Source organism: Abrus precatorius, unplaced genomic scaffold, assembly GCF_003935025.1.
Source record: "Abrus precatorius isolate BTA unplaced genomic scaffold, Abrus_2018 Scaffold11, whole genome shotgun sequence".
In the NCBI taxonomy this organism is placed as follows: Eukaryota; Viridiplantae; Streptophyta; class Magnoliopsida; order Fabales; family Fabaceae; genus Abrus; species Abrus precatorius.
The window spans coordinates 5,592,857-5,607,010 of record NW_020874303.1 but is presented as its reverse complement, the minus strand read 5'-3'; the positions used below and the strand labels follow the sequence as shown (position 1 = coordinate 5,607,010).

The following is a 14,154-nucleotide window of genomic DNA, read 5'->3' as shown; positions in this document are numbered from 1 at the left end:
AAATTCTTTTTAAATTTAATAAAACAAAATTAACGAGATAACCTTTTAAAAATCAATTAAATTCAATTTTTTCACTTTTATTAAACTGGTGTATTAAAATTTAAATCAAATTAAATTTAAAATAAAAATTTGAAATGAATAAAAATTTAACCAAAAAATCTAATGCTCAATGTAGAAAAGCCTCATGATTATTAAATAATTCATGCTTTTTCATCAGTATTCTTTGAAACAACTCCCGTCCATAAGACAATTTAAATTTATTCGTCATGGTTTGTTAAGAATATGCTAATTCTTGCCAGAAACTGAGAACCTTAGCCAACAGTGCCTACATGCCTACATCCCGATGACAGATGAAAGTTAAATCCACAGGTTATTACTATCCTTCGAGCTTCTTTTTGGTGATTATTTACTGGTTAGTTTTAATGTCTAATTCGGAAGCTATGAGCACGGCAAGAAACTAGTGATGATATGACTTATGAGGGGACCTTAACACCAAAATCCATGACTAATTCTCCCCTTTCATTGCTTGAGAAGTTTAAGTTCTCTTACACAGGGAAGATCCTCCCTAATTATAACAATTAGAATATGAATTTTAGTACTAATCTAAGGAAAAATAACAATGAGAAGTATTCCCACAACTCAATTTGCAACTTTTAGAAGTTAGGCCTGCAAAATAATTAGAAATTCAATAATAAGTACACTAGGCTCCAAAATGATTTGGGCCAAACCATAGAAAATGACAAACTAATATACTACCAGGTCAAGATTTTCTATTCACATAAAGACCAAGCTTTGCTGTTAGGAGATTTTTCTTTTCCGTTTTTTTTTTCCTGCAAGTATGTTTCAAGGGACCAAACCTATGTACACTTCATGTAATATATAAAACAGATGGTACCAAACACTTGGATCAAAACTCAATGCCACTGTTTATCTGAATGGAGAAGGAAGGGCGCCCAACAGTGGAGAGAGGGGCATCAACTCTTAGAACAAGACCTGAGTTCCCCACATTTCCATTCCACTTTGATCTGCCAATCTGAACACAATACAAAAAGTTAGACAAGAGAAATCATTTAGATTATCATTCATAACCACTCACTTTTCACTATGAACTTGGGAAATAATAGTCAACGATTAGTGCTAACAAAAGTTTACAACGGTAATAAAGCAAGAAATAATCATTATTCATAAACATTCGGGACACGTATTCTGAGACTCCCACCTGGCGTAGTGACTTACAAAGATAAGAACTTAAAATGGTCCGAGTACACTAAATTTTATATACTTACTACATGTTAGACTCTGTCTTCTCACTTCCTTTTTTCTTTGTTATCAAGCGATTAGTATGTTAAAAACCAAAGAATAGGCATTATACTTTTCTTATACAAATATTGTATAATTAGTACATACATCAACAGATAGTGACAATACAACCACCCACGACAATGGACATCTAAGCTTTATACCATTTGCCTTCAGGGCTACTTGAATTTAAAGTATGTTATCTTCAGCTTTTGCCTAAAACACCACCAACATACACTCAATAATATTGCATATTTCAATTCCAATATTTTCACATAAATGAACCTAACAAAAATTACAGCTGGAGTATAATAAAATCCACTTCTATTTTTACTTCTCTGATTAAAATTTAATCCTACATAATGCATATATGTATGTACATTATCAAAATGGTATGTTTGAGCATACATGCACGTGTCTATCTATCTGTATTGACAAATACATAAATGTAAAGTTTACTAGATATATTTTGCCTTTTTAGTAAGATAATGACATGTACCCACACCCTTTGGGTGTGGAACCAATCCTCACTTAAATGTTAACTTGGCCCTAACCACAAGGTAATTCCAGTGGGTTTCAAATCCTAAGCTCAGTTAGCAAACTAAGAACATCTTGTGATTAGTGTGAACTATAAACTCTGTTTTTATCTACCCCTTTCCATCAACTGATAACAGTAATGATGTGCTTAATGAGCAATAATATTAAGCCAAAAAGTAAATTATAAACCACAGGTTTCTATCTCACAAACATGCTTTCACAACAATATCAGAAAACATCAAAAATAAATCTTGAATAATTCAAAAAGTTATGCTCATTCAGAAACAACTCACAGAGACTGAAGCAAACGCAGAAGGATGTGTCATGAAAGCACATCCACAAATTAGACTAAGTTTCTCTTTAACAGAATGAATGAGTTCTGCCCGCAACCCTGGATTGCTTCCACCAAGTGTAGGGCATACACTGACCATGTATAGAACATAAAAATATATCAGGATGCATGAATGAAATTTCATGTATTATAGAATATGTGAAACAATTAGTTTTGCAAGTTATAGTAAGATTGGAGACAATAATAAAGTACACCAAAAGATTTCTTACATTTGTATTAGATGCACTGGAAATATTTAAGACAGTGCATTCTTGGATTTGCATAATTTGCAGGGGTCAATAGCTCTTTCTTAATTAAAAGCCCAAGCTCTCTCAGTAAGATTTTGATTAAAAGCTATTTTGAACAAGAATAAAGTAATCCAAATACACACTTAATGATTATGTATTATAGAATATGTGAAACAAATAGTTTTGCATGTAGGGTCAAAACAAATATTAAAAAAACACATTCTTATTCAGGAAACTAGAAGTTAAATTACACTTCCAGATTTCTCAATAGTAACACCATGCTTAGGGGAGACAATTCGTCTAGATTGGAAAAGTTAATAGTAGTCAATCCAAATAGCAGCATAGAGCAACTGACCCAAAAATGCTATAGCGAGATTTCAAATAGCAACATGACTGCTATTTTGAAGTTGAGATATACATTAGTGATACCATGATAGAACACTAAAAAAAAAGAATACTTTCATTAATAAGATGGGTAGGGAAAAGGTTGAGTCTTTGTCAGAGAGAAGGGCTGGGGGGCTTCCGCACCAAGTGGGCATGCAACTGGGCAAGTGTAAGACTGAGAATGGGAATAGAGTTTCTGATCTGATAGTTGGAAACACAAGCAAAATCCCAAATATTGTCCCCGTGAAACAGCATCAGACAACACTGTTTCAGGGCCAGAAGAGGGACATGGACAGAATAGTGGCATAGATGGCTATAATAGCATAATCAAGCATGTATTCACAGCACAAATATTTCCTCCACAATAGTGTTCTGGGAACACCTCAGCAATCCATATGATATTCACAGCATCCCATCCCTTTAACCAGCCCCAAAAAAACAAAGAACACAACAAAATAAGGCATAAAAGGATTATAACATCTCACCTGAATTGGATAGTTGGCCTCACAATGAGACCAGATCTCTTCCAGGCCAAGGCTTGAGCAAGACCCAAAGAAAATGATTTGTCAGGCCATTGTACCATTGGTGTGATTCTTGTTCCCCACTTGTTCTAAGAAAACAGAAGAGTAACAAATATTAATCCCAATGCACAAGGAAATCAGTTTGAGATCATTAAAATTTTTGCACCTGGCTAACATTGTGAAAATTCAAAGGTTATTTCACTAAGGGCTTCAAGACTCTAACCTTGCATGAAAAGCTGAATCTCATTTCCCCAGGATATTGACCCTGAGCTTGAAGAAGACCTCCAAAGACAGGAAGGAAAGCACTGGTAGTTAGACCCTCACCAGATACATAGGTTAGTTGCCCATTAGGGAATTGAAGATCCACAAATGACTGGATGCAGAAAGAGAAAAAAGAAAAGATTATGATAGGAAATATGTTAATTAATCTGGTAGAGAAACATAATTCTTTGACACGCCAAGAAACTGCTCGAGTAGGATAGTAAATTACATTCTATCAAAATATCCAGTATATTATGCATCAACAAAGAGCTCAAAGGAAATTGTATGAACTTAATGAGAGGAAAAAAAGAGCAAAGAATAAACTCTGAATAATTTAGTATTAACATATGATTTGTAATGATATGTTACAAGATACAAACATAAACCCCTATTTATATATTAAACTCCTAATTGTAATTATATAAGGAAACAATTCATGGAATGTAATGAAATATGAAAGTCACTCATGAGATCATATATGATATTACAAACTATCTTAAGAACATAGTTGTTAATAGCGCTCCATAGCAGTGTTATCCCACTAGCGTGGTGCGGCAGTCAGCCAGCACATCGGGGTGGTTTGTCATGTTGCGGTGATTGTGGGGGTTTGCAGCCAGAAAAGGAGAAGTTCGCATGTGCAATTGCACAAATTTGGGAAAGCAAGAAACCCTATTTTGATTTTTCTAAAATGCGGCATTTAATTATTTTTAAGGTTAGAAAGGTCATTTGCCCTTTATAGAACATATATATATTGATTTCATCTTCCCCACACTCCACCTCTGCTCGAAAAGTCAGGGCCTCAACATAGCGGTTTCTTCCCTCTTCACCAGCTCACCCTTTCCATTTCACCGAAGAAATCAACTTTTCCGACATCTGTGTTTTTATTCACTGAAAAAATCAGCTTTTCCAATGTCTCCGTTGTTTCTGCGTTCACTAATCACTTTTATATATATGCATATTATAAACTTTTTATAACAGTCATCCTGCTATATGCTATTTCATTATAGTGTTTTAGGGGTCATATGCTATTTGCAGCTATCTGAGATTAACAACTATGCTTAAGAAGAAATAATGATATTAACATACTTTCTACATATTCAGAGATGCTTCCTTGCTAGGCTAATGAAGCTTTAATCTTGTTATAATTAAATGCATTAAATGAAAATAAACTAAAAATATAATGCAGTGACAATCAAAGACAGCATCTAGAACCAGAAACGAGGCTAGAGAGTGCAGGAATGATAAAAGTTACATCTTTTCTCATTGACTAATAGTTTGGTGGTCCACTAACAATCATCCACAAGAATGATAAAGTTACATCTTTTCTTGCCCACTACTAGGATGATTGTCAGTGGGCCACCAAACTATTAGTCAATGAGAAAAGATGTAACTTTATCATTCCCCCGCAATGCCAAGCTGGCTTTGGAGAAGAGCCAAATAGTATAACCCAAACAATGTCCAGTCCAGATATTAACATCAGAAGGAATGCCAAGAAAAAGTCCCAGCACATCAACCAGACTGAGAGAGAGAAAATGCATAAGAAAAAAAGCAGGCTAAAGAGACAAATTGCCATAGGATAGGGGCAAATGTAAGTGGCAGGGAAAAGACAAGACAGCAGATGTGGAAATAATAGGGGCAGCATGAACAACAGAAAGGCTGCCTGAAGAGATTCTAATGACCAGTTTAATGAGATGAGGTGAGATCTTGAAAGACACTGGTATAAGCTGAAGGACGCTGGGAGCTTGAGGTAGGGCTCTGAAACTCTGATGGTGGAAGTATTTAAGGTATTCACTGATCAGGACATGCTGGAACTGACAGTGGTGCAGTGAAAGAGAAGATGTAGAGACAGGTGAATGAAGTAATGGATAAAGGGTGCCAAAAGGAGGATACGACAAAAGACACAGCTGATCAGAAGAAGAAAGAGTATAAATAGATAAATAAAGTGGACCTCCAAAATGAAGGAAAGGACAAAATCAAAGCTCTAACTCCGAATGAAGAGTTACATGGTGTGAAATGGAGTTACATGGACAGAATAGAATATATTTATTGATACATGGTTGGTAATGAAGAGTTAGAAATGCAAAGCTCTAAGCCTCTAACTCCAAGTCATACTAATACTAGACCCTAATTCTAATTAAATAAGGAAACAAGTCATGAAATATAATGAAATATGGAAACAACTCCTAAGAAATCATCTATGATACTCCAAAATATTTTCTAATGAGCTGAAATCATATATTTGGAGATAGATAGAAACAAGGTATCTTATTAAGAAGAATTCGAGATGAACCCCAATTATGAAACACACACTGCAGAACTTTGAGGGTCTGCACCTACCAATGCCCAATAAGTCCCCAACTTCCTCTCACAAATCACATGTCCCCTTCCTCTCTAATCTCCCCTCTTATTCATAGACAACATGCCTTAGGCAAATTAACTAATAAGTCCCTAACTAACACCATAACTGATTACAAATGGGAGTTATGTAACAATATTTTCCCCTAATGTTTCACCTTGTCCTCAAGGTGAATAGTTTTGGCAGCTGCAAACTACAACCTGGTGCCCAAAAATAACACTACTTGCCCTGGATCAAACACAAACAAGTGAAAATTCCTACGCTCTTAGTGTTCTAATTTCTATATTATGTTAGGCCATAGAACAGAGCATCAAAGGCTCTCTGATTATACTGAGATCCCATAGCTCCCTTGTGAATTGTACTTGCTGCCTATGGTTGCAGCAGATCATTATTAAGATCCTCTACTTTAAGATTTGGTTTTGTCAGGGTTAATCATACTACCAAAACTTCTACTGCTGTTGTTGGTTTAGTCCTTGGCTCTCCCCTCCTACCAAACATAGGACCTCTCCCTCAATTTTTTCCTCCCCTTTACAACCCAAAGAAACACCCATCTCTATGTCATCTCTGCCACTGTGATTCTTGGTCTCAAAGACTCATTCTTGTTTATGTTTTCTACTAGTTTGTCCAAAATGTTGTTGAGTTGCTTTTGTTGGATTTCTCCCAATTCTTGTAACTTTTTTGTTTTTGTTTCATACTCTCGATTTCTTGGTTCTGTTCTTATGACTTCATCTTCTCTTCTGTTTTTTTTGCAGCATAGAATCTTGATTTTCAACCCAAACTTGCAGATCTAGGTCATACACTGGCTGGAATCTCTTGAGCACTGCCCTGACAAATGTCCACCAGTCTGCATATTGGTTGTAACTTGTAACATTTCCAACTTAGCCACCAGTTGAGAGCATCATCTCTTAGAGCCTTTGCTACCCTTGATAGCTTCACTACCTCATGCATTACAGTGGCTTCAAAATACTGTTCAACCTGGATCAGCCCACCAATAGGCCTCCTTTCCATCAAATGTTGGAATCACCTTCAAGAACTCAACATCCACAGCTCGTGCTTCTTGAAGTTCTCACCCTATTTCTTGCATTTCTTTATCTATGGATGCCAATAACTTCTCAGAATCCCTTTCTTCCAGCTTTCAAGAACCCTCTCCATGGCCTCCAACTCCAAGCAAGACTCCATCTGTGTGTGAACCTTGTACCACAGCTCCCTGGTCTAGGAGCTCTGATACCAATTGATATAAAAAAGGTATCTTATTAAAGAAGAATTAGGGATGAAGCCCAATTACAAAACACACACCTACAGAACTTCAAGGGTCTTCACCTCCCAATGCCAAAAAGCCCCCAATTTCCTTTCACAAATCACTTCCCTCCCTCTTTAATCTCCACTCTTATTTATAAGCAACATGCCTTATTCAAACAAACTCACCTAACTAACCAACTTATTTTAACTACATACTAATGGGGGTTAACTAAGTAATCTGTCTAGACAAGAGTAATAATCTGTCTAGACAAGAGATCATCCACAATAATAATATGAAATATTATCTAGATATTCTGATCTAGCAAGCTTCAAAGTGGGCTTTTTGACCAAAATAATGTAGACAGGAAGCAATACTCTTTCATGCTGACCATGTGTCACGCACCCAAAGAATATTGCCCAAGCATTGGACAATACTAACTAAAAGAAAGGAATAATTCTCAGAGGACCCAAGACATTCACTATCATTGTTTCTCTCTTCTTTGCTCTACTGTTCTCTCATCTCGCTCTCCATATGATTTGTGTTTATCTGTAATAATCACTGACATTGCATCCCCATTGGGTCTCACTAGTCGTCAGTTCAGACAAGAAATCACCTCATTTTGGCCTTTCCTACAGGCACGTGATACTTACCACTCCATTGAAATGAATTGCAACTTTGCACGCTTACCTTCTTATTGTGTGATATTATTACTATTCCTACTGCAACAGCTACACATGATATTATTATTATTATTATAAAGAGTATTGCCTCTTGTATGTATGATACTTTTTTAAATACTTTCCACGGACAAGTAATTGTCTTGTTTCTATTTTTTTTGTAAACAGTATTGAAAAAAGCTTTTTTTTTTTGGGTTAAAAAAACCCTCCAAAGTGACTATAATGGAGAGTTTAGCAAACTAAAAAATAGATTCATAATTGTTTTGAGTTAAAACTAAAACTAATTTCTTTATAAATGTTAAATTAATTTCAAACATGTTGGTGTTTGTTGAAAGTTTGATTTAAAACTATTTTAGTTTCAAATACTGTTTTATAAAACTAGGCAAATATTTTGAAATTCTCAATTAGAGAAGAAAGAGAGAGTGGATGTTAGAAATAATGATGTTTTTGCAAGTTTTAATACAAATAAAAATCATTTAGTTTGTAACCAGCTTTGTATAGTATATCTTTAAACTAGTTTTGACTTTTGAAAAACGATTGAATCAAGTAAGAACTTGTTTTTAACCACAACACAATTTAAAAAAACTTTATTGTACCTACTTCTTTGGTTCTTTAACATTTGGGATAATACTCCCAAGAGAGTTACATGTCAAGTGCTATAAAATACTCAAATTTTTACATCTGTCTCAGGGTAAAGGCTCTATCTATATCAATAAAAACATAAAAACTAGTAAAAAATTACGCCTAAATGATTAAACTATGCTGACAACCCTTTCTATCTATGTCCTGTGCTCTTAAATAAAAAGATTGATACAACCAAGAATATTCTATCAAGTCAAACACTATAAATTCAAATAACCATGAATGAAACACCAAGTATGATAGGTGCAGGATTACATCTTAGGGCAAGATCATTATACTCCTAAATTAAAATAATCAGCTAAAAGATCAAATTGACTTACAAAGAAACACAACCTATTGGGATATTAGTATCATATAAATCATCATGGAACTGTACAAAAAGATAAAAATTAGAACAAATGTTGAGTCATCTTAACGATATAATCTATCAACTTACACAAGCTAGGGGATTCAAGCAAAGCATGGACATTAACAGCCACCTTCTATGTTTTGACCACACTGCTGGACAAAGAGAATGCATTCCATTCTGACAATTGAAAAATGATTGTGTAAGATTATAAAAAGTTAAATTTGGGTGGGGGACACTACATGGAACATCTGCAGGCAATACTACACAGAAAATGGAGACTAAATATGCAATTCTAAAAACCAATTAAACAAATTTACCACAAGAGAGTAATTTGATAAGAAAACAAATCCATACTGTAAACTGCTGCTGCCTCACCAAAATACATAAATTATTAAAATGATCAAGATGAATACCCGTAATAGCACAAGCATCATTTTAGCATACTTTGCAATAGCTTGGAAAGAAAAGTTAATTAACGACTCTACAAGCAAACAGTGTTCAATGATCAAATGTGTCTGATACAGGATATAGCAATAAGACTATTTATTATTAGGACAAATTATAAAAGATTTTTCTAAGTAGACTCCCACACAATGCTCACACAGTTGCTTTTCAAGGATAAAACACAATATATATGGGCATGTTTTATTTTCCTTCCCCACATATACCAGATCTTTATTTAGCAAAGACTAATTTAGCCAGCTGGACCTCATCTTTACCTTTCTATCATAGCCATACCATAGCAAGTGCTGCTTCGACAAATGAACAGGCAAAAGGAGAGTTGAATCACGAATAAAGAGGAGAGGACCAAGCTGGACCAGGAAAAGAGATGAATTTTCATTTCCAGATGTAGAACCACCATGTGATGCCTCTACTCTCCACAAATCTCCTCTTGCAACTAAAGAACCTTCCACTTCTTGAGTTCTACTATCATAAGTTGACGTAACATTTATGATTCCCTGTGCATGACAAAATATAACCAGTAAATGAAATAGATAGACGAAGGATGCAACAGAGTTACAATAAAAAATTTATCCATATAAAATACAGGTTCCAGAACCTGCACATTTTTTACATACAAATAAATGCTCATTATAAGCAATCTTTCCAAACAAACAATTTGAAAGGTAGTCAGCTATATTGAATTGGACCGAAAACTACCACACAGAATTCAATATAAATCTCTACTGCACAAGGTAGATCATTCATCAATTTGAGATTCTAACCGAAAAACAAGATCAATACCTGTCTACTTACTCAGTGGCTAACATGATCAATGTCACAAAAAAATAATTTACTCTGAACTAGTAAGTGCATGTACTAATATTTAAAATTCACTGGTTTTTTGCTGTATGTATCAGGGGGGAATTTGTGGGCATTGGAGAGAAAACAAACGAAAATAAAACTACAGAAGTGCACCAAACAACACCAAGACCAAGACCAAGACCAATAATATTTACCTGTCGCCTACCCAGATGACCAATAGACCCAAGGTTAAACCCACCACCAACCTCTTCCTCCACAGTTCCACTGCCACCACCATTATTATTAACATTCTCAGCAAACCCATGATTCTTCAATCTCTCACTAAGTGACCCCAAACCCAAATCCTCCTGCACAACCACCCCAACCCCACTCCTCTGCCAACCCTTATCCCCACCCTCCATCCTCACCGAATCCTCCTCCTGCTTGAACGGCACCGGCAACGGCAACGACCGGAAAAACTGCTGAACCAACCCGTTCAAGCTCGCTCCAAAATCTGCCCCGGCCTGGCCGATCCGGTTCCCAATATCGAAAATCGCGGAAACGCCGTTGATTCCATAATCCTCCGTAGCCAACCCGAAATCCCTCTTCCCAAAATTCTGTGAAGGAAACTCCAGATCGAAAAGCTTGGACTTGGGAGGGTTGGGCCACACGAATTGGGGAGGGTTCATGTGGGTCTGGATCAAGCCGCTGAAACCCTGGGCAAGCCGGTCAGCTAGGTCCTGACCGTGTCGCTGCACCTCTTCCCATGCTTCAAACGACCTTTCCACAGACATTTTCTTCTTCTCACGCCCTTCCTCTACAAGTCACAAACCTTCCATAGAGTTTAGGGTTTCAACTAACTGATTAACAAAACACACCAATAATTTCTGTCTTAGAATAACGAACCCAAGATTTAAGGACTGAATAAATTGCTCTTAACTCAAAAATTTACAAATAGCGAATCTAAAGAAGAATTTAAAAATTAACAACGAATAGAAGATTAATTTTGATTTGAGAGGGATGAAAAGGAAGGTTCTAGAAGCGGTTGCAAGAGGCGGTGAAAGATGAGAAGGGAAGTAGTGTAAGTTGTTGAAGGTCGAAGAGAATGAAAAATGGGGATTGGGAGGGGTGTGGGTGTACGCGGTATGCGCAGTGCGCACGTGGTATTGTTTGATGACACGTTGCGTGTGATTTATTTAGTTGTGGATGAGGACTCGGACTCGGACTCGGACTCGGACTTAGACTCAGACTGCAAGAAAATAAGATAACAATGAATCAATGAATGAGTCGCCATTTGAACGTTAAATCAAAACAAATGTCACTGCCAATGCCAACGCTTCACTTCCCCACACATTACGTTTAGCCACACCACACGTAAACTCAAATCTCCTCATTCAGATATTTAGGACCTTTTTTTTCTTATTTTTTAGTATAAAATATATATTATGTAATTTAAGTTAATTTAGTAAAATATTTCATAATTCAATATTATTTTATTCAATTTTGAATCAATTTTTTTCAAACTAGTGGCAGTTCAAAATTGTAAGTGAAGTAATCTTAAACAAAACCTTAAGAACACTTCATAATCTTTTATTTTAAACTTAGGAAAAAACAAACTAAACACACACTTCTACAAAGGATTGACATAGTGAAAATTAGTCTCCACTCTCTTTACATATATGGAATTGATAAGTACCTTACTGAGTGAATTCATAAACATAGACTTCTACGTGTTAGGTTTTTTTTTTTTTTGTTACATTATTTCCATTGAACTAAAAGAAATTTATACAAGATAAAGGTGGAAGGAAAGGAAATTTTTAATTTTCAACGTTGATTCAAGTTAGTGTTTTAATATATTCTTATACGTACTTTCAGCACCAAGTCGTTGTAGTATAGTGGTAAGTATTTCCGCCTGTCACGCGGACGACCCGGGTTCGATCCCCGGCAACGGCGTTAATGCTTTTTAATAACCTTTTTGGTCAACAAGGTAACGAGGCCCGTAAATGAGCCCATTAACAATTGGGTTTTCAATTTAAACTCAACCAAATAAAAAAAATATGTTAAAAAACTATATTATGTGTAAAAAAAAGGTTGCCCTAAGCAAATGTCTCATATAAATTTTAACTTTTTATCATGTGAAGTTTAAGTTTGTCATTCGATATTAAATGACATAATTTTTAATATCATAAACTTTTTAAAATTCTCTAAGTCATTATGTATCATATTTATTGTTTTTCTAATATGCTCGTTAAAATTTATCTTTTCCTTTCTGTTACATTAACTATTAAATTTATTATTTTTTCTTTCATGTCCCTCAAAATATATAGATTTCACAAATATGAAAAAATATATTCTAAAATTTATTAGAATTACATTTTGTTTGAAAATTTGCATAATTGATAATTATATATTTATTTGTATAATAATAACAAATTTACATTTAAACAGTTTAAAAGATAATTTAAAAGTTTGAAGATATATTTACTTCAAATTAAAATAAATATACGTCTCATTATATTCTTTAGATAAAAAGTATAGTGAAATTTTGTTAAATTTTAAAAGAAGTGTATGTATAATTTAACCTAATTAATAAGATTTTTATACTTTACTTTGACAATTTATATAGTTTATGAATATTTTTCTTTATCTTGCATTTTATTTGATTTTTTACATTAATATATATCTTTAAAATTTAAAATATATAATTTAAAATGATTTATTTTTAAAATTTAATATTATCATGCAGCATACAGATGAAATATGTAGAGTAGATCTACTTATGAATAATAACCTTTAAACAGATTATTTTATTAATGAAATTTGATATTTGTTAAGTTATTGAGTGAAATAGTTAACCCCAATCACACACACAATATATATATATCGTTTTGTCATTTAGGTCTTTTCTCTTGTGAATTGTCATGTTTGCTCTTTTTGGTCATTATATCTGAAACAAAAATGGCTATAAGGCCAAAGCCCGTATGCAAATAAAAGGCTTAATAAACAGACCCAAAACCAAACACAGCTGATTGAAGGTTAGGTCACATCGAAGAAAATCTCAAACCAATACAACCATTTTTTAGGGTTAAACCCGAATTAATGTGTCTCACTTTTTCATTGAGAGGATCGACCAAAAAAATAAAATCAGAACATTTGAAAACAAGGTTAATGTTGTGGAAGAGCGAAAAGGAATAGAGCATTTTTTTTATCAAACAAATCTCCAGCTTTGTGTTTTAAAAGATACTTAACCTAATTAAGTAAAAATAAACTAATTAATAAATGAGAATAAAAAAAAATCACATTATGACATTAGAATTAGTTTCAATTGTGTTGTTATTCTTCAATATCTTGAAAAAGGACTAAATATGTTTTTTAAATGTAAGTTTCAGAATAAATATGAAAAATCCTAATGAATGAATTGAACAACTTTGGTAAAGATAAAATACCCTAGATTTCAAAGTTATAGCCTGGATTTATAAAATATAAAATAGTGTCATGCTTGCATGACTTAATTAATTAATTAGAAGGCCACCTCTCATAAAAATTGGTAGAAAAGAAGAGGCAAAGTTGTTTGTTGGTGACTTGCGAAATACAATTAAACAACATAAAAACAAAAGAGATCAGCATAATTAAGTGCAAGACACTATTCTCTTTCGAGACATTTAGCTCTAATTTCCCCTCAAATTGTGACAAATCTAGACTCTTTCCAAACTTTCAAGAACACTGCTTTAAGGAGCAAATGTCAGCAATGATAGTAGCATAAGCTTGAAACTTGGGAAAACATAAAGATTATCTCATCTAACAGCCTAAAAAAATCAAAGAATAACGTTTTGTATACACCCACAGGGAGATTAAAAAAAAAATGAGAGAAAAAGGTGATAAATATGACAAATAATGTGATGAACGTAACATGAGGAAAGATGAAAAGTATCAGATAAGTAATTAGTAGATACACTGTTGGGATGTCTATAATCATGTTTTTGAAAATCAAATTCATAATCAACTCTTAACCAATCTCCCAAGCTAAGGAAAATCCTTTTCTAATGTCTAGGATCTGAGCCACG

The 14,154-nt window shown here is 34.2% G+C and overlaps 1 protein-coding gene and 1 non-coding gene across 4 annotated transcripts; one reads left to right on the top strand and one right to left on the bottom strand.

The window, feature by feature from the left end:
* Positions 1–504: 504 nt before the first annotated feature.
* LOC113853884 lies at positions 505–11,419 on the bottom strand. Of its 3 annotated transcripts, XR_003502705.1 has the most exons (8): positions 10,306–11,419; positions 9,565–9,804; positions 8,933–9,022; positions 3,544–3,693; positions 3,285–3,409; positions 2,130–2,259; positions 757–1,033; positions 505–666 (listed from the first exon to the last, which is right to left on the bottom strand). XR_003502705.1 is itself a non-coding variant. In XM_027484571.1 (7 exons), the coding sequence occupies exons 1-7, from the start codon at positions 10,882–10,884 to the stop codon at positions 908–910; spliced, it is 1,440 nt and encodes a 479-aa protein (XP_027340372.1). In that variant the 5' UTR covers positions 10,885–11,419; the 3' UTR covers positions 505–907. The 3 variants fall into 3 exon arrangements, 2 of the variants coding, with proteins under 2 accessions (XP_027340372.1, XP_027340373.1); XM_027484571.1 differs by having other exon boundaries at positions 505–1,033; XM_027484572.1 differs by lacking the exon at positions 8,933–9,022 and having other exon boundaries at positions 567–2,259; positions 10,306–11,197.
* Positions 11,420–11,971: 552 nt separating this feature from the next.
* On the top strand, positions 11,972–12,043 carry TRNAD-GUC. The gene has a single exon. It is a non-coding gene; the product is annotated as a tRNA-Asp (tRNA).
* The last annotated feature ends 2,111 nt before the right edge of the window (positions 12,044–14,154 follow it).